At 32.1% G+C, this 24277-nt stretch overlaps 3 protein-coding genes across 3 annotated transcripts in view; 1 reads left to right on the plus strand and 2 right to left on the minus strand.

Annotated features, from left to right (window-relative positions):
• Positions 1 to 403: 403 nt before the first annotated feature.
• On the minus strand, positions 404 to 4730 carry LOC132717738 (uncharacterized; the record flags this gene model as incomplete). The annotated part of the gene is given in 6 exon segments (XM_060701292.1): positions 404 to 452; positions 1202 to 1528; positions 1932 to 2030; positions 2644 to 2809; positions 3079 to 3203; positions 4229 to 4730. Coding segments are annotated over 6 exon segments (983 nt in total), but the record flags the coding sequence as incomplete, so codon positions are not given.
• Positions 4731 to 4855: 125 nt separating this feature from the next.
• Positions 4856 to 19267, plus strand: LOC132717739 (NADH dehydrogenase [ubiquinone] flavoprotein 2, mitochondrial-like). The gene is made up of 9 exons (XM_060701293.1): positions 4856 to 4995; positions 7916 to 7975; positions 8304 to 8366; positions 8674 to 8761; positions 9283 to 9382; positions 10207 to 10310; positions 10793 to 10902; positions 11480 to 11556; positions 19012 to 19267. The coding sequence occupies exons 1-9, from the start codon at positions 4960 to 4962 to the stop codon at positions 19112 to 19114; spliced, it is 741 nt and encodes a 246-aa protein (XP_060557276.1). The 5' UTR covers positions 4856 to 4959; the 3' UTR covers positions 19115 to 19267.
• Positions 19268 to 20224: 957 nt separating this feature from the next.
• Positions 20225 to 24277, minus strand: part of LOC132717740 (membrane-bound transcription factor site-1 protease-like) — a 28842-nt gene continuing 24789 nt past the window's right edge. Inside the window, exon 26 of the mRNA XM_060701294.1 lies at positions 20225 to 23730. Within this exon, the coding sequence (XP_060557277.1) occupies positions 23394 to 23730 (337 nt within the window). The 3' untranslated portion in view covers positions 20225 to 23393. The remainder of the gene's footprint in view (positions 23731 to 24277) is intronic.

Here is a 24277-nt window from a genome sequence, read left to right on the forward strand (position 1 = left end):
GGACTCCACGAAGGTTGTTTTTTTTACATGACAGGACTGGAAATATTTTTTAGAGATTTCTGTACCATTTGATTTAGGTTTGGACCAAAACTTTTCTTGTGAAAAAACAACACAAAATTGATTAAAAAAAAAGAAGAAAAAAATATAAATTATCTTTATGCTTTAAATGCCTCAGTCAATCTATGTTAGAATTAAAATCTTTTTTTAAGTTTTCAGGCTTTTTGACATTAAAGTGGAGCTCTTATAAAAACATGTAATTGTCAGAAGTAAATTTTTTTTTTTTTTATCTATATTTATGTATATTTAGTAGATTAGTTATTATATACATATAATATAATATATACAGGTGACATGTGGAGCAAGCTTTTCTTCTGCACAAGCTTCATGTAAACATGATACGTACCTTTTCGCTCGCAATCTTTTCCCTTCTTTAATGGCAGGTAATCTTCCGTCTGTAATGAATCAACATTTCATTTTATTACAAAATTATTTTAAAGCAAGTTTTATACTGCAGCATACTTAAAAGTATATTCACATATAATCTAAATTATAGGGTTGTTCGTTTTGCCCAGGTTATCCCACAGTCTGTACAGAGTGAGACAATAATTTTCCAAAATTTACTTAATAAACATTATATGAACAAGTAAAGAAATGATTCAAATAAAACCGGCATGGAAATTAAAATCAGATTTTGCCGGTTCTGGTTGAGCAAAAGATAAAAAGATACGAAAATGGCATGTGATTTTTTTTCCTGCTTCAGGGTTATGTAAATGCTACACGATTAGTGTATGTGGAGGGAAATCCCTGTTTCCATTTCATGCATTATTTTAAACACTAGCGGGCATAAACATTTAAGGAACTAGGTGACATCCCTCCTCATACAAATAATAAAATCTAGTTTAAACAATTTTTTCTTTTCTATTTTGTAGGAAGCTGTCGGTTTATTAAGACACACTATCAAATCTGTTTCTGGAACCAACTAGTATAAGCAATGAGTGTAAAGTTTCTTTCTCAAGGAAACAACAACTTGTCCATTACTACTGGTATTCCAAAACGCACATCATTTCGCATCATTTATGAAATTGTAATAATAATCTATTTATAAATGTACATTTTGTTGATCACTAGAAAAATGATTTTATTTAAAACAATGTGACAACAAAATATAATCAAACATTTGATACAGCTAAAAGAAAATTACCTCGTCCAATGGCTTCAATTTCTTCTATTTCATCCTCGGTTAATTCAGTTCGTTTCTTTGGAGAATTGAATCTCGATCCCTCATATTCACCAGGTGGTAAAATGTTCATGAAATATATTTGACATTTTCCACCACGTTTCCACACCGGAAACGAGGAATCGTAATACTGATGGGCCATTCTTGGAGGCTCGGCACTTGGTTTTGTGCGCTTGGCACGTTCCTGCCATCTGAACAAGAATAAATGTCGCTCACAGGTTTTGTGTCCGAATCTCGCGGCAATGGTAAGTGCTGATGCACCAGATTCATCCTCCGCATCGATATCTGCACCTAAAGAAATGTTTGAAGTGTTAATAAGCCAATTACACTCAACAAATTACCCAGCACCATCGTTAAAACAGATCTATTATAGACGAGTGCTAACAGCATTAATTAAGCCTAAGTTAGTTAATTATCATCAACACAATAAACACTGTCCATCATTTCAGATGAAAGAGCCTATATACATGTACATATATGTAACAAGTACAAAATAGAACTAAACTAAACAAATACTAAACAATTACAAATATAAGTAAATGATTTACAAACAAAAAAGTTCATAAAAGTAAACAATAATATGGTATGAAAATTTATGTAAATAAATAAAATTGTGGGCTAGGTGTGAAATCATTGTAACTATTTTATGTTACAATCATTGCACACAGAACCTATAAATGCTTATAATACATACCTTTCTCCAGGAGCAGATCTACAATGTGACCATGACCCTGTGATGCTGCCACATGCAGTGGAGTACGCCCCAATGGTGTACAGGCATTGACATCAGCTCCTTAAAAAACAAATTGTTACAGTTTTATTCATATATAAACAATATACATGTACTTAGTAGTACTTTCACTATGTCATTATATCAACAATTGCATATCAGTTATGTTAACAAGTACATGTACATAACTTGAACAAAGTCATGGTAAGAGTGCCTATCAAGCTCCATGTATGATGTTTCTATTGTTTTGCCACAAAAAATCTGTACAGTACAATTACTGGTCTTATAACAGTAGCAATTTCTTTGCTAATCCCCACTTAATTTTAAACAAATAGCCAAGGCATTAAAGTTCACATGCTGACAACTATTCTTAGAAAGTGTCATGACTCTAGCAATTATACTTTTGAAGTTTCATGCAATACCAACTGCGGTCAACAGATGGACAAGGGCAATTATCTATAGTACCCAACCCCCAAAATGGTGGGTGCAAAAAACTGTTGGGCAGACCAATAAGGCGTTCAGTAGAATATAGACACAATGAGAGAAAATATGAATTCTTATTATTTGTCATTCATTTTGTAAGCCCTTTTAAAAAATTTCATTAAAAATAACATGAAAATGTTTGTGCACTGCTGCAAAATAGTAATGGAAAACATAAAATAATTGAAACAATTACCAGCTTCTATCAATCTCCTGACTAGTTTTTCATGGCCTCTATGTGCTGCAATGAACAAGGCAAGAAATGCACGTTCCTGCAGCCATGCCTTCCGGGCTCTTTTTGTCATGTAGTCACTACCTGGTGTGTGATAATCAGTTGGCTGGGTGACACCAAGACGAAACACCTGAAAACATATTAGTTGTGTAAATGTGAAATGCTAATCTTCATAAATTACATCTCTTACTAAGGGCTATACAATAATGCATGCTGATACAAACATAATGGTTCTTGCTTTTGTTTAAAACACACATAAAAAAAAATGAGTTAGTTTTAATATTGATCAACAAGTATCTGTAATACCAAACTTATACCCTGAATACAAAAGTAATACAAAACCTGTGATGACCTTATAATTATGTATAAATTGCATTTGCTTAATATTGTATAACATACCCATTCTAGATCATTAGTTGAACATGCTTCGATTAACTCTTTCCACATAGGCCAGACATGCATCATAAGTGTTGCACCAGGAACAATGTCATTGCTGCGGATATCAGTTTGGTCTAAAAGTTCACCTTCAATACAAACAGAAATTGCTCAATATAGATTTAGTCTATACAAAACCCGGCTATAGACTACACGTGACGTTGTGTATATTTAAAAGAAAATCAAATAAAAAACAAATAAAAAATATATAGAATTCTATACCTATCAATGAAATTTTCAGTGTCAGTTCTAGTCGGGCGCCGCCATTTACAATGTAACTCAATGATAAAAGGCGGGGTATTCTGGGCGATAACGGAACAAATCTCAACTTTTCAGATAAATAATAAACGTCGAGTGTTCCGAGTGAAAACGGAACTGGTGCATGTAATACCGAATGACAATTTTAAAACGGAAAGAATGAAAGGAATTTTTTAACAACTTCCCTGTGAAATTTCATATTATTTTTATGGTTCATGGACAGATGGGAATACATGTACATGTGCCCGGCCTTTGACTTGCCTGGCTACAGACTACACATGTATATTTAAAAGAAAATCAAATAAAAAAAACAAATTCTATACTGATCAATGACATTTTCAATGCCAGTTTTAGTCGGGTGCCGCCATTTTCAATGTTTCTAAATGATAATCGGCGGGTATTCCGATTACAAACAATCACAACTTTTCAAATTAATAATAAACGTTGAGTATTCCAAGTGAAAACGGAGGCAGTGCATAAAATACCGAGTGACACCTTTCAAATGGAAAAATGAACTTTTTTTTAAACCAACTTCCCTGTTCATAGGCTTTGCCTTATTTCATGTTAAATTTTTCATGATTTTACCTTAAAACTTTGATAAGGAATTAAACATTTATAAGGATCTTGAACATGTTTAAAAATGATAGGATGGAAGACAGGAGTAAGCCTCGTTATTTCACAAAGATTTCTTTATTGGAGAACATAAATCAGAATCTTGTCTGAATTGAGATTCTTTTTTGACTTCCTACATCTGCACCATGCAATTACTGATGCTACTGAAAGACAATGAAAGATAATGTCTAAGTCTAAAAAAGGATCTTTACGTTGTGGAATAACAAACAATTCAGTGGATTACCATCATCTAAATAGCTGATTCTTTGCATATGAACTGGAACACCTGTTGCGAACTCCATGTACATTTTCAAGTCTCTAATCTTCATTTCACTAGAAATGTTTTTAAGTGGAAATTTTTCTCCTGTGAATAGCTTAACAAATATACTGAACACAACTTTCTCACGAGTACTAGTTTGTGCCCTTTTCTTTGCACGATTAACACCGACCTTTGTAGCCATGATGTTACAAGTTTAGCTCCTGTTACAACAAAATATAGTTTTCTTGTAGCTAAGAATTAAACTGGCAATAGTTCATGTATTATCATGTTGTTTACTCACTCATACTGACAATTTACTGAATTGAAAGTTAATCACATGTTGCTTATTTTGATTTGGAAGCACCTTATCAATGTTCTTATTCAATTCAATAAAAAATGTAGCTTAAAAGATGACAAATAACACAATATTTTTTATTGTTGTATAAACATGAATGAATTTTTTTTTTGCTCAGTAGGCCGCCATATTGTTTACATTGTGGCCATAGTAAACGAGTCCTGCAGCAAATTAAACCGAAAAGGTAAATTCAAAAAGGAACACTGGCAAGTGTTAGAATTAATTATATACAAAACTTTATTATTTAATTAGGTCTAGACGATTATTTAGGTTAACAATTTTCAACTCGCTATAAAAAATTAACTCCGTTGCTGATCCAGGACAGCTTCCGGTGACTTACAAAACAAATTACGGATTGAAAATGCTGGCGTTTAGCCGCCGATTATTGTCTTCTGCTGTAGGTTTAACTGATTTTGCAAAGTATTATTCATTTCTTACAACTTGCAAATCACTACAAGTTAAAACAATTTTTAAAACTTCTAATTTTTCAATGTGTAGTAATGACACTGTGCATTTTTTGTGGGTGGGGAATGGGTTCTTTGCACTTAATCAGGATTTAGCCCTTTAAAGTATTGTTTCTTAATTTGGTTGTTAATTACAGCCTGGTTAATGAAATTTCAACTCTTTTGCAATGCTGTAAGGGGATAATCGTTCGTTATTAGCGTTCTAGAATAGTTAATAAAAACTGGGCAAATTATATACTCAACTACATCTATCTACATCTACATCATACTGCTTAACAATCAATTCTGATTATGACTAGCAGGCGCGTTGTCAGGGAACTGTTAATAAAAGAATTTGTTTATATGCAAATTAAAAAGTTAAAAGAATAAAAGTTCTACAAGACTATTACTTTAAAAACATGGTGTGCAGTTTAGAATTTATAGAATGGGTCAAGCCTCTCAGTAAAGATGTTTAAACTGGGGCTAGACTGAACAGTAAGGGGAAGGCTATTCCAAAGACGTATGCTCCTAGGAAAGAAAGAATTTTGATGATATTGTGTCCTCGAGTAGGGTATCAGGTAGTTCAGATTTCTTGTTTGAGTAAGGTGTTGGTGGTCAACAAAAACAATATTGTTTTGGATTTTATACAAGTAGGTTACAGCACTGATGTTTCGACGCTGTTCAAGGGTTTGCCAATTAAGATCATTTATCATTTTTTGAGACACTACTTGTATAGTCATAATCATTAAAAATGTATCTAGCAGCTGATCTTTGTACTTGCTCTATCTTATAAATTAAGTATTTCTGCCAAGGATGCCAAACTATGGAGCAATATTCAACCTGAGGTCTAACATAGGTCTTATATGCAGTTTCTTTTATCTTTTTATTTGGAGTTTTAACATTTCTTCTAATGAATCTGAGGGAGTTATTTGCTTTAGATGTGATGTTGTTTATATGTTTGGTCCATGAAAGGTCTTGACTAATAGTGACTCCTAAGTATTTCGCTTCTTGAGTTGAGTTTAGTTGGATGTTATGGAGGGTATAAGGAAATATTACAGGGTTTCTTTTTCTTGTTATCCTGAGAACTTCACATTTGTCAGGGTTGAATTCCATGGACCAGTCTTTTTCCCATTTTTCTAATGCATGGAGGTCATCTTGGAGGGTTTGGGCATCTTGTTTAGATCTGATGGTTAGGTAGACAACAGTATCATCTGCAAAGAGTCTAACCTTACCTTTGACGCTATCTGGGAGGTCATTTATGTAAGAAAGGAAAAGATAGGGACCTAACATCAACATCACTAATTCGGAAAAGAGTCAACTCGGCCCTATACCAACTCGGCACGGGTCAACTCGGCACGGGTCAACTCGGCCCACTTTACAAAAATATATAGGCCTATAACGTATTTACTTTGCTTTGCATGTTGTTAAGGTAAATGAATAATGAGAAATATCTTATTATTATTATATAATTATACATTGTACCTCTGCTGAAATAAAGTATATTTAGAAAAAAAAAGTTATTTATTTGTCTTGCAGATTCTATAAAATTAATATAGACACAGGCACGATTATCGAACCTGGGAAGAAAAAATATGAACAGATTGATAAAATAACTTCATATTTTTTCTTCCCAGGTCCGATACTTGTGCCTGTGAATATAGATATAATAAAAATGTGTTTCCTTAGATGCATTTTGTTTGTAAAGTAATTTTCAAAAAAATATGAAACAAAAACGTGTTTACTTAATAGCATAAGCTTCTAATTAATTGCAGGTGGTCACTAATCAAATTTGAATGAATAAGTCAATCATAATTATCATTAATAATAATTAATCGGTATATTTAACGTACCCATTGATTGATAATAATAGCCCGTGACAATAGGAGTCCTTTGATGTCCTTTACCCATTTTTAAAAGTGGGCCGAGTTGACCCGTGCCGAGTTGGAATAGGGCCGAGCTGACTCGGGGGCCGAGTATGTTTTAGGGCCGAGCTGACCCGGATTCACTAATTCCGCGTCATCACTTATCTCACGGTAATGGCATATTTTCATGTGACCAGTGTTAAAATTGGTCAGAATTGACATATTTTATTCAAACACCTTAACAACAAAGTTTTTGTGCAAAATAATTTAAATCTATAGATTTTTACGTAAAACTGAACAACATTTTATAAACTTCTGCAAAAAACAACAAAAGTCCATTAAATTTGTGCATACGTCTGAAACAATCATCATTTTTCTAAATGTTCTTGTTTGTTGAAAAAAAAATTTTGAGTTACAATGTAAAGATACTTTTAATATTTAAAATTATGCAAAATAACATAAGAAATTTTAACTGAAACATGAAAAAAACGGAAATAAAACACAATTATCGCGAGTTAAATGATGACATACTGTTTTCAAAATGGCCGACACACGGTCTACATCTGACAGATTAAAACTTATTTTGATTGAATATATTGTTGTTTCCTTGTGTCATATAGCAGAAAAATGACTAAATGATACAGTTTATGAAATTTTTTGTAGTGTAAGTTTATTGTTTGTCTTCTTTACTGTTTTAAAGTGTTAAGTACCGTGAACTAAGAGGAGCACAGTATAAAATTATATAAAAATGTAAAGTTCCTTGCTACAAAGTAGATTATTTTAGATTTTTTTTTTTCACCTGGACATAAATCATCTCAGGGACAGACACCTTATTTCTGAGACTTTCCCGGATATACGGGACATTATGGCATGTATGTTTAACACCATTTTTGTTTTAAAGAATATGAGCAGTATGTTACAGAAAAACAAAAAACAACACAAGCATTTTTGTAATAACAATTTTGTAATTACTGTCATCTGGTACTTGATATCATATTTTGATATATTTCAGAGTCAGCAGGTGAGGAAGTTACACACAGCTGCCCCTCTGTGCAGTGACCACCTGTTTGTTGTAAGTATTATTCCTATGTTTTTGAATTTTTTAAATGGTAAATATATCGTGTGTAAGTCAGTATTATATTCTCAAGATTTTTATTTTTTTATTTGAGGAAGCTATCCAGAATGTGGTGCCTGTTGATTGAAAAAAAATATAGTGGCACAGGTCTGCAATTTTCTCCTCCACCTTGCGACCTTAATAGTGTTGATGTAACTCAGAATAATAATCCTAACCGAAAAATATTTGTAACAGGCATTCCTGTAATGTATGTATACCATTCTTAATACAAAATGTATACATATTATTAGCATTGTTTGTAATAAATGAATTATTTTATTTTCAGCACAGACATACAGCTGATAACAACCCTGATACACCATTTGAATTCTCACCTGAAAATCTGAAGGTAAAATACCCAAAATTCTTACAATTATCATTCTGTAAGAAAGAAAAAATTTCACAGGCATTAACTGATATAATTATATATTACTAATTTTAAGGAAGTAAAATATATTTTACATCTCAATTTAAAATGGTAATAAAATCTCTTTGAGCTTATGTTGTACTGTTTGTAAACTTGCCAACTTGAAATAAAACTTATCTTAAAATGAAATGAAATTGCTGTTCTACTGTGATAAATGGAGTATAAAATTTACAAATGTGTCAAAAAAATGTGACTTTTTTTATATTTTGTATATTTGTTGATATTATAGAAAGCGGCTTTGATAATAAAGAATTACCCGGAAGGTCACGAGGCAGCGGCATGTATACCACTGCTAGATTTAGCACAGAGACAACATGGTTTGTATTATAGAACTTGGAAATTGTTAGAATCATTCTTTCATCATAATTATGTGTTTTGTAAAGCAACAGAGTTTAAACTTTATTTTAGGATATGTTAAAAGATGAAGTCATACACCAGGATATGTCATACTCAACATTATATGCATGTATATATTTCTGACTTTTGGTTAGCTGCCATTAAGTGTTTAATATTAGACTACTTTCTTGTATATTTCTAGACACCTCTAGATATTTATTTGTTAGGTAAATAATCACTATCAGGGCTGTTCTTCTATAGCAGGGGCCATTTTAGGGCTGCTTCCACAAAGAAAAATTCTTTAAAATCATGCAGTTTTCCCCAAAAAATTGAATTTACATCAAGTTTTTTCTTCCTCTTTTGCAAATATATTTTGTGTTTTTTTTCCCCCCAAAATTAAGGTGCTGCTTCCCCAACCTTTTGAAAAAAGCCCTGACTAATGTTTTTTATATAAGGTTGGACACCACTATGTATTTTATGTTATGTGTTCTGTTTATATCAGGTTGGACACCACTATCTGCAATGCACGCTGTAGCAGACCTGTTGAAAATGCCAAGAATGAGAGTTTACGAAGTAGCTACATTTTATACAATGTTTAACAGGTATAACTTTTTGTCTGAATCACATTGTTTGAAAGAGCTTATCCAGTTTTCAAATCCTAAACTACAGGTATGGACTTATGTGAGAATATGTTTCTCCGCGTCCTCGAAATTTCATTTTGCATGGGGTTGCCAGATGACTTGCATGCTTTACAGTGACATCATTTAAGCTCATTTTATGAATGAACTGCATTAAAATGACATCATTTAAGAATGAAACTGTATTCTTAGAATGACTTCATTTCGCCATTATAAATTCATATGCTATTGTAAGAAAAAAGTTACGGATGAAATGACATAAATTTCCATGAAAAATTGATTTTTTGGGGGTTTTTTTATGTGAAGAATTTATAATATGATAGAATATGGTTGTATAAAAAAGAAAAAATGTGTGTGTGGTTCAGGTCAGAATATCTTTCCCTCGAACAGATATTCCAATCTTAATCAATAGGATATTCATTATTGTTCAGAGTAAATAAACTTGTTGTCCTTGAATAAATATTACTCTTTTTGTGTAAAGTATATAAAGTTGTATACCTGTTACCTGTAGTAAACAAAATTACTGTTTATATTTTGAAAAAGAATTCTTCCATGAAAGGGATAGACGCGAATGTCACAGGCACCAAAATATTGCTAAACAGTTAAAGTCCTACTTAAAATAGCAGCATATTTGTTTCCGGGACATTTTATTCTTTTATCCTTTTTGCTTAAGCCAGAAATTAAGTTAACTCAAAGAATAAAGACTTACACAGTTTATGTTTGTATAGGATTTAAAATAAACAATATTTTCACCTTGAAGTGATCTGTTGTTGTATTCGTATTTGTAGAGAACCAGTTGGTAAATATTTGGTACAGATGTGCACAACCACACCATGTATGCTAAATGGAGTAGGATCAGATGTCATTCTAGATTGTGTGAAGGAAGAATTAGGTAAATATTTCATATTGAAAGTCTCCGAATTTATTTTACGATACCTTTCTCCTTGGGATAATTAGTGTTATTATCAAGTTTTTTTGTAATATGGATTATTTTGATTTAAAAATAACTTAATTATAAGGTTGAATGAAGTTGACCTTTTCAGTGTTTTTTCACAGTTTTGTAACTTAAACAATTAAATAAACATAAGTGGCTACGAAAGATTGGCACCATATGACGGTGTTGGTGAGCCTAAGAAATTAAACAAACAGAGATAGGCACAATTGTAACATAGTGGAATTACTCTGCATGAAATGCATTCTGTAAACAAATGTGATTGTAAAGCATTTACTATGTTTTATTATGGTTATAGTGGTTTGCTATTTTGCTTCATATATGATATTTGTATGTCATGATGTCATGTTAACCATTTATAACAGGTTTCTGAACATTGAAAGATAACTGTTTTATCAGCTTTATGAATATTTTTATTATAGGTATTAAAGTAGGGGAGACAACTAAAGATGGAAAGTTTACACTGGTAGAGGTTGAATGTTTAGGTGCATGTGTTAATGGACCTATGATGCAAGTCAATGATAAATTTTATGTAAGTAGTAAATGATGTGGTTTTTTTTCAGACGACATAGATTATGATTGGCATCCTGTAATATTTATAAAATGAATGACAATCTTTTCCCCTTTATCGCTGTGGTTTCGAATCCTATCACAGACTTTAAATTCTTTCATATGAGGTGTTCAAGCTAGCTTACAGATTGTCAGAACTTTTACTTTAGTGTTCGCTCGAGAACTTAAGGTCTCTCTCTAGCAGTAGTCATCCAATGACTGTAACCGTGTCAATGTGATTGAAATTAGTAACAGAAGCAGGGCTCGCACTTATAGCCCATATTTTTAACCTAAAAAAATCAAAGCCAAAAGTTCAGCAGACTCATCACAACCTTGATTTTCAGCATAACCTGTAAATTAAATTTAAATTTCATCTTTTTCAATTTTACAAGGATACTCAAACTAACTGATATATTATAACTAATAACTATACTTCTTTCTTATATAGAATACTGGGACAAAAATGTAATATCTATGAATCACAATATTAATTTTCTGTAAAAAATGGCATGGCAAAAATATATGATATTTGACAATTTTCCTGTTTGATAATTTTACAGGAAGATTTAACTGTAGAAGATACTAAAAAAATATTAGATGAACTGAAACAAGGCAAATGGCCAGTATCAGGTCCCCAGTAAGTTGAAACCTTTTCTACAATATAGTTATTTTTATGAATATTGAATGAATATATTTATATATTTGTGTGAAATGCAGCCAAATTGGAAAATATTTCATAGAGAGAAGTCTCCAAAAAAAAAAAAAAAATCAGCATAGGCCAAGGGATTCTCATCTTTGATGATTTTTAGTTAATGATATACTATACAGGATCTATTAAAATGTATTAACTTTAATCACACAGACATTGACAAATCCAGTCAAAACCTGAATGTTCTTGTTTTGTCATATATTAATACTGCACTATATTAAAGATTTCTTGCAGTGGATCTTTTTGACTGACAAAAGTATAATTTAATATCTACATTTGCACTACTCGTATATGTTTAGCTATCTTCAGTGTGCCAGCTGAATTTTTCTGATAAAATATAATACATGTATATGAAATAACATTTCATCTTGTACGTATAGTATGTAACAGTCCATGCAACGAAATAAGAAGCTTTATTATACCCCCAAAAACGAAGTTTGGAGGGGTATATAGGAGTCACCCGGTGGTCGGTCGGTTGGTCGGTCGGTCGGTCCAGCGGTCCGTTGCATTTTCCTTGTCCGGAGCATAACTTGAAGACTAATGGTTTGAATTCAATATAACTTCATACAATGGTCAAGCACATTGAGAGGAAGTGCAGTGCACAAGAACCATAACTCCATCTTGACTAATTACAGAGTTATTGCCCTTTGTTACTTTTCCTTGTCCGGAGCATAACTTGAAAACTACTGGTTGAAACTCGAAACAACTTCATACAATTGTCAAGCACAATAAGGGGAAGTGCAGTGCACAAGAACCATAACTCTATCTAAAGTAATTACAGAGTTATTGCCCTTTGTTATTTTTCCATTGCTTTCTTTTGTCCGGACTATAACTTGAAGACTAATGGTTGGAATTCAATATAACTTCATACAATGGTTAAGCACATTGAGAGGAAGTGCAGTGTACAAGAACAATAACTCCATTTTGACTAATTACAGAGTTACTGCCCTTTGTTACTTTTTCTTGTCCGGAGCATAACTTGAAAACTACTGGTTGAAACTCAGAACAACTTCATACAATTGTCAAGCACAATAAGGGGAAGTGCAGTGCACAAGAACCATAACTCTATCTAAAGTAATTATAGAGTTATTGCCCTTTGTTATTTTTCCATTGCTTTCTTTTGTCCGGACTCAAACTTGAAGACTTATTGTTGGAATTCAATATAACTTCATACAATGGTCAAGCACATTGAGAGGAAGTGCAGTGCATGAGAACCATAACTCCATTTTGACTTATTACAGAGTTACTGCTCTTTGTTACTTTTTCTTGTCCGGAGTATAACTTGAAAACTACTGGTTGGAATTCAAAACAACTTCATACAATGGCCAAGCACAATAAGGGGAAGTGCCATGCACAAGAACCATAACTCCATTTTGACTAATTACAGAGTTAATGCCCTTTGCTACTTTTCGATTGCTTTTTTTTGTCTGGAGCATAACTTGAAGACTACTAGTTGGAATTCAATACAACTTCATACAATGGTCAAGCACATTGAGAGGAAGTGCAGTGCATGAGAACCATAACTCCATCTTGATTAATGACAGAGTTATTGCCCTTTGTTACTTTTCCTTGTCTGGAGCATAACTTGAAAACTAGAAAGAGCACATCGTTTATACAGTAAAAACAAGCCTCGCCCACTTATTGTTAAGTTCTCCTTCTACAAAGACAAGGAAACTGTGCTGAAGAAGTATCGCGAAATCACCAAGGCAGCGCGTAATCAGCGTAACCATGACGACAACATTAGTGGCCCAGGGTCAGACCGGCACAATGATGTTTCTTCTTCCGGTTCAAATGTTAGGATCAGTGAGGACTTCCCGAAACGAGTTAGAAATATACGTGCCCTTTTAATACCTTTTCTAAAAGAGGCTATTAGCAAGGGTGAAAATGCGTTTTTACGATATGACAAACTCGTCATAAATCATCGTGTTTATTCATACGACAATGAGAAAGAATGTCCGGTTCCGGTTACAAGATAGGAGATCGGCAAGGTCCCAAGTACCAACAATGACAACTGTCTTCAGTCTTTTCAAAACTCTAATGTTATTCTCCATGAAACAAACTTTGGGCATCACTTCCGCAATGAAAATGACTATTCTATTAATATTGATTTAAAGATGTGTTCCTGGAATATTGAAGGATTAAAAAAATATTATAATGATATTAGCTTTCAGTCATACTGTTCACGCTTTGATATATTAAGTTTCTGTGAAACTTGGGGTGTTTCAAATGATGAGTTCGAAAACTTTTTACCTGGATATACAAACTTTAACTTTTGTAGAAGAAAGAAGAATACAGCTGCACGTGGTTCCGGCGGCGTGACGGTTTTTGTTAAAGACTGGTTGATCAAACGTGGGTCTATAAAACGTATATTTGATAATATTACTGAATGTGTAGTGCTATTAATTAGTGCTGAATCTATGATTTATGTGAATGATGTTATTCTTATATTTACATATGTATCTCCAGAATACTCGTCTATTTATTCGATTGAAGATAATAATGGTATTGAAATTTTGAATACAAGTATTAGTCAGATTAAAGGTAAATATCCCGATGCAGAATTATTTTTGGCGGGAGATTTAAATTCACGTATAAAAAACTTCAATGACTTTGTGTTAGATGATAATCTATTGTTTATATTTGATGATGATGTACCATACCCAGAAGATGATTTTAATATGCCTAGATTATCTAAAGATACAGAGTTTAATCGTTTTGGATTATCACTTATTGAATTATGTTGTACTTATGGTATACATGTTTTTAATGGAAGATTTTTTGATGATATTCCTGGTAACTATACTTGTTTAGCAAATAATGGAGCCAGTGTTGTAGATTATATGGCAGCTACTACTAGTTTGTTTAAATATGTAACATATTTTAAAGTTGATAATAATGACGAGTCTGTACATTTTCCTATTATTTGCCATTTTTCATTCCCTTCTATAGGTAGTCAAAATCAGTATAATTTTGAAAATGGTGAGAATATGTCACCATGGCTGAAGTATAAGTGGAAACCAGAATTCAAAGAAAATTTTATAAATAATCTTACGCCTAAGTTTCAAAACAATTTCATGAAATACGTATTAATTCACAGAATAGAACTTTGTCCTCGTTTCTTCCAGACTTTTTAGATATCTTAAAAGTTTCTGCAGATGATATGAAATGTAAACATCACAAAAACGTATCATCTCAACCATTATGGTGGGATAACCAATGTCAAATTCTAAAAAAGAGATAAAACCCGTTTTCCAAGACAGTTCCGGGTTTCAAATGAAAGAGATGATTTAATAAAATAAAAAACGTCCAAAACAAATTTATTTTAAAGCAATATGTTAAAATAAACAGTATTTCCACTGCAAAGCTAAACGGAAGCTGTTTGTTGATTCCAGGAAAAATGCAAAACAATTCTGGAATATTCTTAAAAAAGGTAATAGTAAAGAAAATGCAGATTCTTTAATAACATGTAATGAATGGTATGATTATTTTAAATTACTCTTGAATCCTGTAACTGGGGAAAATAGTTCTATCGATGAGCAGCCCGTGGTCAATGTGAATCGTGATTACTTAAATTGTGACGAAATTAACGTTCCTATATCTGATCTAGAAATAATGCAAAGTATAGACCATTTACGTGCAAACCGGTCGCCTGGACCTGATGGTGTCTGCTTAGAAATGTACAAACATTCTATTCATATAATTTTACCATTTTTGAATGCTCTTTTTAATGAAATTTTTGAAAACGGAAACTTCCCAGAAGAATGGAGTCAAAGTATTATCACTCCAATACATAAGAAAGGTTCTAAATCAGATCCAAATAATTATCGAGGTATTTCTTTAATAGATTCCCTATGTAAAATATTTGTTAATATATTAACTATTCGTCTTACTAAATGGTGTGATAACTATAATGTAATTGATGAGTCTCAAGCTGGATTTAGGAAAGGCTATTCAACAATTGATAATATTTTTTACTCTAATGTCTTTGATCCAGAAGTACCTGTCGAAGAAACGGGGTAGATTTTATTGTATATACATAGATTTTGCAAAAGCTTTTGACAGTATTCAGCATCAAAAATTATGGGACGCTTTTTTCTAGAAATAAGATCAATGGAAAATTTTTAATAATAATAAAATCTATGTATGCAAAACTTAAATCATGTGTTAAAGTTGATGACAAACTAACAAGCTTCTTCTCATGTAATACTGGAACAAGGCAGGGCTGTGTTGGAAGTCCGATAATTTTTTCACTTTTCATAAATGATCTAGTTACTTTTTTGCATGAAAAATGTAAAAGAGGTATTTTTGTATCCAATGACATTGAAGAGTTAATTGCTCTTATGTTTGCTGATGATGTGTCTAGCTTTTCTGACACCGTTATAAATCTACAGCAGCAAATAAATTATATTGAAGATTATTGCAAATCTGTTAAGATGAAGATAAACTTAAGCAAAACGAAAATCATTGTTTTTAGAAATGGCGGTGTTTTGAAACAAACTGAAAAATGGTTGTTTAATTATGAACCTATTGAAGTTGTTCCATTTTACAAATATTTAGGTGTATTTTTCACACCAAAGTTAGTATGGTCCAAACACAAGAGATGCTTGCACTACAAGGACTTAAAGCTTCTGCTTGTATATTCAATTTTCAAAGACAATTTGGTCACATTGATCCTATTGATATGTTCAAAATTTTTGATTCAATGGTAAAAACCTATATTGTGTTATGCGTCAGAAATCTGGGGCTATAATTATGTTGATAAGATTGAATCTGTACAAGTTAAATTCTGTAAACAATATTGTAACTTGTCACAAAATACAACAAGCTATTTTGCTCTTGGTGAATGTGGAAGATTACCTCTCTGTACTATCTATAATGACAAATTGTGTTAAATACTGGTTAAAACTGACACGTATGGGAGATCATAGGTACCCAAAACATTGTTATTTGATGTTAAAACGACTTCACGAATCTGGACGGAAAAACATGGGCTGGCAACATTTAAGATATGCTTTTTCAATTTGGTTTTGGATACGTATGGATCTCTCATGATGTCGGTGATGACTTAAATTTCATTAATATGTTTAAGCAACGCTTATTTGATTGTTATTCACAAAACTGGCATACTGTTGTTGATTCTTGTCCTAAAGCATTACATTACAAGTACTTTAAGACTTTACTTAGTTAGATTTAGCATATAAGTATAGAAGAGCTTTTTCTAATTTTCGCTGCTCATGTCATAATCCTATGATAGAGAAAGGTAGACATATTGGAATAGATAGAGATTTAAGATATTGCTGTCATTGCCTAAAGACAAATATTTATGTTATTGAGGATGAATATCATTTTTTCTTTTAATGTTCACTATATAACAATATCAGAGCTGTCTATTTTAAAGATACATGGTTACATCATCATTCCCACCATTTATTTTATTCTCTCATGTCATCAACAATAATAAATGAAGTAATATCTATTGCTAAATATATATATTATGCAATGAATGTAAGAAAGGAAGAGATAAATACTGTATAATTATTTACAAATTCAATTCATTACATCTAGTAACAAATGTATTTGCAATTTATCACTCTACTGTTTGATGTATTGTTGTACTTTGTATTTTGGGCCTGAGGCCTATATTACTAGAAATAAACTGAAAAAAAAACAAAAACTGTTACTTTTTCTTGTCCGGAGCATAACTTGAAAACTACTGGTTGAAACTCAGAACAACTTCATACAATTGTCAAGCACAATAAGGGGAAGTGCAGTGCACAAGAACCATAACTCTATCTAAAGTAATTATAGAGTTATTGCCCTTTGTTATTTTTCCATTGCTTTCTTTTGTCCGGACTCAAACTTGAAGACTAATTGTTGGAATTCAATATAACTTCATACAATGGTCAAGCACATTGAGAGGAAGTGCAGTGCATGAGAACCATAACTCCATTTTGACTAATTACAGAGTTACTGCCCTTTGTTATTTTTTCTTGTCCGGAGTATAACTTGAAAACTACTGGTTGGAATTCAAAACAACTTCATACAATGGCCAAGCACAATAAGGGGAAGTGCCATGCACAAGAACCATAACTCCATTTTGACTAATTACAGAGTTAATGCCCTTTGCTACTTTTCGATTGCTTTTTTTTGTCTGGAGCATAACTTGAAGACTACTAGTTGGAATTCAATACAACTTCATACAATGGTCAAGCACATTGAGAGGAAGTGCAGTGCATGAGAACCATAACTCCATCTTGATTAATGACAGAGTTATTGCCCTTTGTTACTTTTCCTTGTCTGGAGCATAACTTGAAAACTACTGGTTGGAATTCAATACAACTTCATGCAGTTGTCAAGCACATTAAGAGGAAATGCAGTGCACAAGAATTATAACTCCATTTTGACAAATTACAGAGTTATTGCCCTTTGATACTTTTCCTTGTCTGGAGCATAACTTTAAACATACTGATTGGAATTTAAAACAACTTCATACAATGGTCAACCACAATAAGAGAAAGTGCATTGCAGAAGAACCATAGCTCCATTTTGACTAATTACAGAGTTACTGCCCTTTGTTACTTTTCCTTGTCCAGAGCATAACTTGAAAACTACTAGTTGGAATTCAAAACTATTTCATACTATGGTCAAGTATATTGAGAGGAAGTGCAGTGCACAGAAAGCATAACTCTTTTTTGACTAATTTAAAAGTTTTTGCCCTTTGTTACTTCTTATTGTCCAGTGCATAACTTGAAAATTAATGGTTGGAATACAATGAAACTTTATACAATGGTCAAGGGCAGTGAGATGAAGTGCAGTGCACAAGAACAATAACTCTTATTTGGACTAATTACAGTTATTGCTTTTGTTACTTTTTTGTCCAATGCATAACTTGAAAACTAGTAGTTGGAATTCAATACAACTTCATACAATGGTCAATCGCAATGAGAGGAAGTGCAGTGTACAATAGCCATTCAGTATTTATAGAGTTATTGCCCTTTGTTCCTTTTCCTTGTCTTTCTGGACTTCTTACAGAGTAATCCAATAAAACTTCATCAATGGCCAACCACATTGAAAGGAAATGCAACATACAAGAACCACAACTATCTTTAATTGCCCACAACCATAACTCTGTTTCAATTCTTTACAAGGTATTCTGTTACTAGTAACATCCCCATTTCCGAAGCAGTCTTGCAGGGGGTATTAATCACATTTAGTGATAGTTCTAGTTTTTACTTTATATGTACAAAGTATTCCAACTTTTATCATTTGTCCACACAAGGACTCTTAACATTTATCTGCAGCATACTACTTTTAAAATTATAGACTAAAAATTGTATTTCTACAAAAAAAATCCCCAAAACTTATTTTTATATTTTATTTCAGGAGTGGTCAGGACAAGAGATTTTCATGTGAACCAAAAGGAGGCCTGACAGCTCTTAACACACCTCCTCGAGGTCCTGGATTTGGCATGAGATCAGACTTGTGAAATAAATGAATATATAGTTTATATAAAAACAACAATTACTGTGGTTTTAAAATGTGAAAAAGTGAGTCATCATAAAAAATAGTGTGAAAATAAGTGAATTTTACTTATGTTAGCATGATAAAATATTTTGTAAATAAATGTTGATCAAGATAACTAACTGTACGATTATTATTTTATTGGCTCAACCATTTGAATCCCTTCATATGTGTAGGAGATATGCTCTGGACAAAATTTCTATAGTTTACAAAATCTCTATAGTTTACTGCCACCGTGGTCGAGGGGTTAGAGTCTATGACTTCTAATCCAGTTACCTCTCTGGCGTGGGTTCGATCTCCAGGAGATGCTTTGGTAGTGTAGCACGGAGGAAGGTAGTCTAGTACTGGTGTAACTCTCCAGGAACGATGGTTAGGAAACTACCCGCCTATATGACTGAAATACTGTTGGGAAAAGGTGTTAGAAAATAAAACAAACAAACAAACTCTATAGATTATCATCTAGTGACCTTTACTACAGTCAAGTGACCTTGACCTTGCATATATTAACCTAAATAGTAGTCATGATAATTTTTATTGAGTCCCTCAATAAATGTTGACTAAATGGTCTGAATACATTTTCATATTTTTGTCTGAACTTTGATCTCTATGTGTGACCTTGGCCTTGGCAGCAGGGACCTAAATTTTGCATGCAACAATCCGCCTCACAAAGGTGAACATTTTTGCCAAGTTACATGTATATTAAAATCCCTCTATGCATGTAGAAGTTTTGCTGTGGACAAAACATGGTGACCTCTGTGACCTTGAACTTCGACCTGGTTCATGTGTGTGACACAGCTTCTCATAGAAGTGAACATTTCCATGAAGGCTCATTAAAATTTCTACATGCATGTAGGAGATAAGCTCCGGACAAAATTGGACGCCGCCCGCCAGACAGCCCACACACCAGTGGAGAAACTATTAACGGGCGTATAAAAAGTAGTCACAAACTTAAACGTCTGGCATTTTATGACCAGACAATGATACAGTGTTGTTTAGAATCAATTTTACTATATGTTATCTGTAAATAAAAAGCATATTAACTCTATTAAGGACAAATGAAAAACTGAACAAAATACACATTTTATAAAAATTTATTTCCCACAATGAAATAATCGTCAAAAAGAACATAAAAGGCACTCTCATACATTATACATGTATTCATTAAATACACTCAACATATTGCATATAGTGCCACACTACATGTCTTTCCCTTTAATCTAATTTTTCATTATCAGCTTTGTTTCTGTACACATAATCTCTGCTATAAAGGTAGTGGATCATGTATATGGGAATTGCATCTCTTAATTTCAGCTTTTGAAATAAACAGTTTTAACGATCTAAATCTGCTTCACATTACATGTATTTAAGTAAAATTTAAATTAAGAATTAAAATTCATTAAAGAGTCTTACAAGACAAAAGTTCTACTAAATATTACAATAACCTGAATATTAAATCTTGATTTTTATCAGCAAATTAACTTGAACTAAAAATGACCGTGCTTATTAAGCAAAATTATATTGTCACAAATAGGTTACTGTTTGTGAACTAGTCTTGACCAATGTTATAACTGTGGATAAAAATATAGTTTAGTGTGGCACTAGGTGGCATTTGAATAACACTCACTGCAAAAAATACACACACAAAAAAAATAATTCAAACAATGTTGGTTAAAAATCAATTAAAAGGTATCATAAACAATGTTTATGATAATAAACAATTGGAAATACACATGTACTGACTTGTTTTGCGTTATATGTAAGTATGATAAGTAGTGGCTTGCTAAATGGTTAACTCTTTAGACTATTACTGTAAGGATAGAGCTCTATTTAATAATATTTTTCACACACCTGTGCCGATTTTGCGACTCTGTAAAAATGGTATTGCACAGCTGTGCATATATCTTGATGTGACGTCATTAGCATTATACAAACATAGTGTAAAAACGCACTAAATGTTAGCATTATACTATATGCGCATCAATGAAAAATGAATCTCATTTCACTTAAAACGGTCTTTATTTTGGGTATGTGATAAATAGAATATTAAATTCGTGTCAGTTCATTACTGAATTTATTGCACTTGTTGAATAAAATAATATTATGCTCGCCAGAGGCTCGCATAATATAATGTTATTCAACTTGTGCAATAAATTCAGTATTGAACTTACACTCATTCAATATCCTCTATTTAAGTTTGTCAAACAATAACAAGTACATAAACATCTTTCATCATAGAGTAAGATCAAAAATTCACTTCTTGATTCACATCCAGACAGACAGGGGGAAATAGGTGAACCTAGATTCCATTAGTTAATTAATATAGGCTGATGGGGGATGACATAGATTAACCTCCCCCCTAATGAGATCAGTGGAAAAAACATTCAGTACATATAAAGGAAATATTCACAATACAAAACACACTAATTATATTTCAAGTTTTTAAGAAAATTCTTATATGTAAAAGATGTAGCATGTCAGATGTGTTAATCTTTTTTTTATTGTAAATAAATACTTTAAAAAGATATATAAATTAAATAGTTACATTTTTAGTTCATTAAGTTAACAAATTTAACCTTTTATAATGGTAGAATAAAAATCTTTCTTAAAAATTTTAACAAATACTTGTACAAGATTGCATGACTGGACATGCACACAAATGATGTTATAATACTTTATCTCCTTCAACTGCATAAAAATATTTTATATAAAAATTAAACTACATTGTAAAATAGTCTTCATCCAGAACTCAGCATATTTGGGTTTTTTTCCCCATCAAATCTGTGGTACAAACAAACTTACTGTTATAGCTTCACAGTGCACAACAATTCCCAATAATGTGATCATTGGGCTTATATACAATGTTGTAACTGTAAAAAATTGTTTTAATCCCCAGCTTACATGGAGAAAACTCACTTTTGCTGAGTTTTGGAGTATTTCTATACTATATTTCATTCACTACCTGTAGTTTTTTCACATATACAATACTGAATGGATTTCATCATATTGAGTTATCTAAAATTATTGCATATTTTCAAAAAATGTATTCCTCATCACACAAAACAATGTAAAATAAATTCAACAACTTCATATATACATTTAGTTACATGATCTACAAACTAATGAACATTAAATGCCAATAATTACACATAGCACAATAAATTTTGCATTTAAATATACATACATAAACCTAGTTTCATAAACCAAGTAAAAAGAAAATTCAATAATATATCTGTTTAAAAATAATGTTTGTATACCAGTCAGGATGTACTGCTTATGATTGGCTGAAATAACATTAAGATTTAAAACTGGCCAATGAAAAAACTTCAAAAGTAGACTGGTCCAAATTCAGTAAAACTTTTTTGGAAAAATGACAAAAATCAGATTATGATTAGGTACATTGAAGCGGAAGTTTTTTATTGTTTATTTTTGTCTCTTATCTTTCCCATGTATTAAGTTTCCTTATTTTGCATGTAAGTTCAAGGTCAACAGCAGGTAAATTTGAAAAACAAAAACAGAGTAGATATAAACACCTCTTGCATCATAATTAATATCAGTAACGAGGATCTGTAATAGTAAAATATTTCCGCCATGTTTTAACTATGGTGAAGGATCAGTAATAATCCATACACCACCAGCATGTCCTTGAATATAAATAAATCACACTTTAAAATAAAACTTTTTATCACAAACCTGTGCCGCTTTTGCAACTCCATAAATATGGTATTGCACAGCCATTCATATTTGCGTTATACATAGTGTAATTACCCATTAAATGTGATAAGTAGAAGATTTTATTTGTGAGGTTCATTATTGAATTTACTGTACTTGTTGAATAATATAATATTATACTTGCCAGTGGCTCGCATAATTTTATTCAACTTGTTCAATAAATTCAGTATTGAACTTACACTCATTCAATATCCTCTATGTATAACAGTGATAAAATTAAATCATTCATAATTATCCAAATTTTCCACATTTTAGCAAAGTCAGCAAATTGACCAATTATAGTCATTTCATTATCATTTAATCCTGAAAGACATTATATGGTATATCCTGGATTTTTAAAAAGTTGAAATAAAGACACCTGACTAGTGACAGGCTAAAATCTCGATTCTCCTCAATTCTATTAATAAATTGCGGCAATTTCCTGTAGATATCTTTTGTTATATAATCACATTGGGATCAAAATCTTGCACTTTTTATGAGTATATATATAAAGTATATGAACCCTGAAACTTTCATCAAACAGATGGCACTTTGTAACCATACATCAAATTATGGAATTTCTTCATTCGTGGACGTTTTCGTTTTGGTTTTGATCTGCCCTTGTAATACTGATTTAACAAAAACAAAACAACGAGAGCTGTTGCCAGGAATGCTAGAGCTGGGAATACAGTGAAGGAATCAACATCTCGTGTATACGAATGTCCTTGGGACTCGTCGTGAACTGGGTGCGGTACGTCCACAGCTTCATTGTCTGACTCTGGTAGAAGATTTGCTTTTTGACCTCCCATCGCAGCTAGATTTACTGCGTCAAAATTATTGATAGACAAGAGTTTTTGAGGCTGATATAGATTCCTGAAAGACAGATTGCGATTCTTTGAAAGTTTAAATGTAAATAAAAAAATCAGCAATGAAATCAAATAAGACAATCAAATAAGACAATTGATTTGTTCTCATTGCTATTTCATGCATTATCGTAAGTCTCAGCTTCAAATCAATGCCTTCATCAAGCATCAAGATATCTTGTGAACTTATCATTTTCTATATAGTATACAAAAAATATCAAGTGTGATAAAGTAGACTGAGCTATGTGTATAAATTTAAAACCTATCCATTAAGTCCAGTAATTTTTGAAAAGAATTAAAGATCTTGACCTTAAGTCTGCTGGCTGCAACTTATTTTACCCATGTAACTACTAGTTTATACTAATTTATTTTAGTTTAACTGCATTGGAAGCTGTAACGATATTGAAACGCTCTCAAATTTGTTCCTGGAGCCAACCAGTACAAAGCAAAGAGTGTAAAGCTTCTTGATGGGGTATGAAACAACGCGACCAACAACCCTTATATTACTAGTCTGATGCGTTAACCACTTGGCCACACCACCACATGTGACTACAGCA

This window comes from Ruditapes philippinarum, unplaced genomic scaffold (assembly GCF_026571515.1).
Source record: "Ruditapes philippinarum isolate M1 unplaced genomic scaffold, ASM2657151v2 ctg2682_1_1_1_1, whole genome shotgun sequence".
Lineage (NCBI taxonomy): Eukaryota > Metazoa > Mollusca > Bivalvia > Venerida > Veneridae > Ruditapes > Ruditapes philippinarum.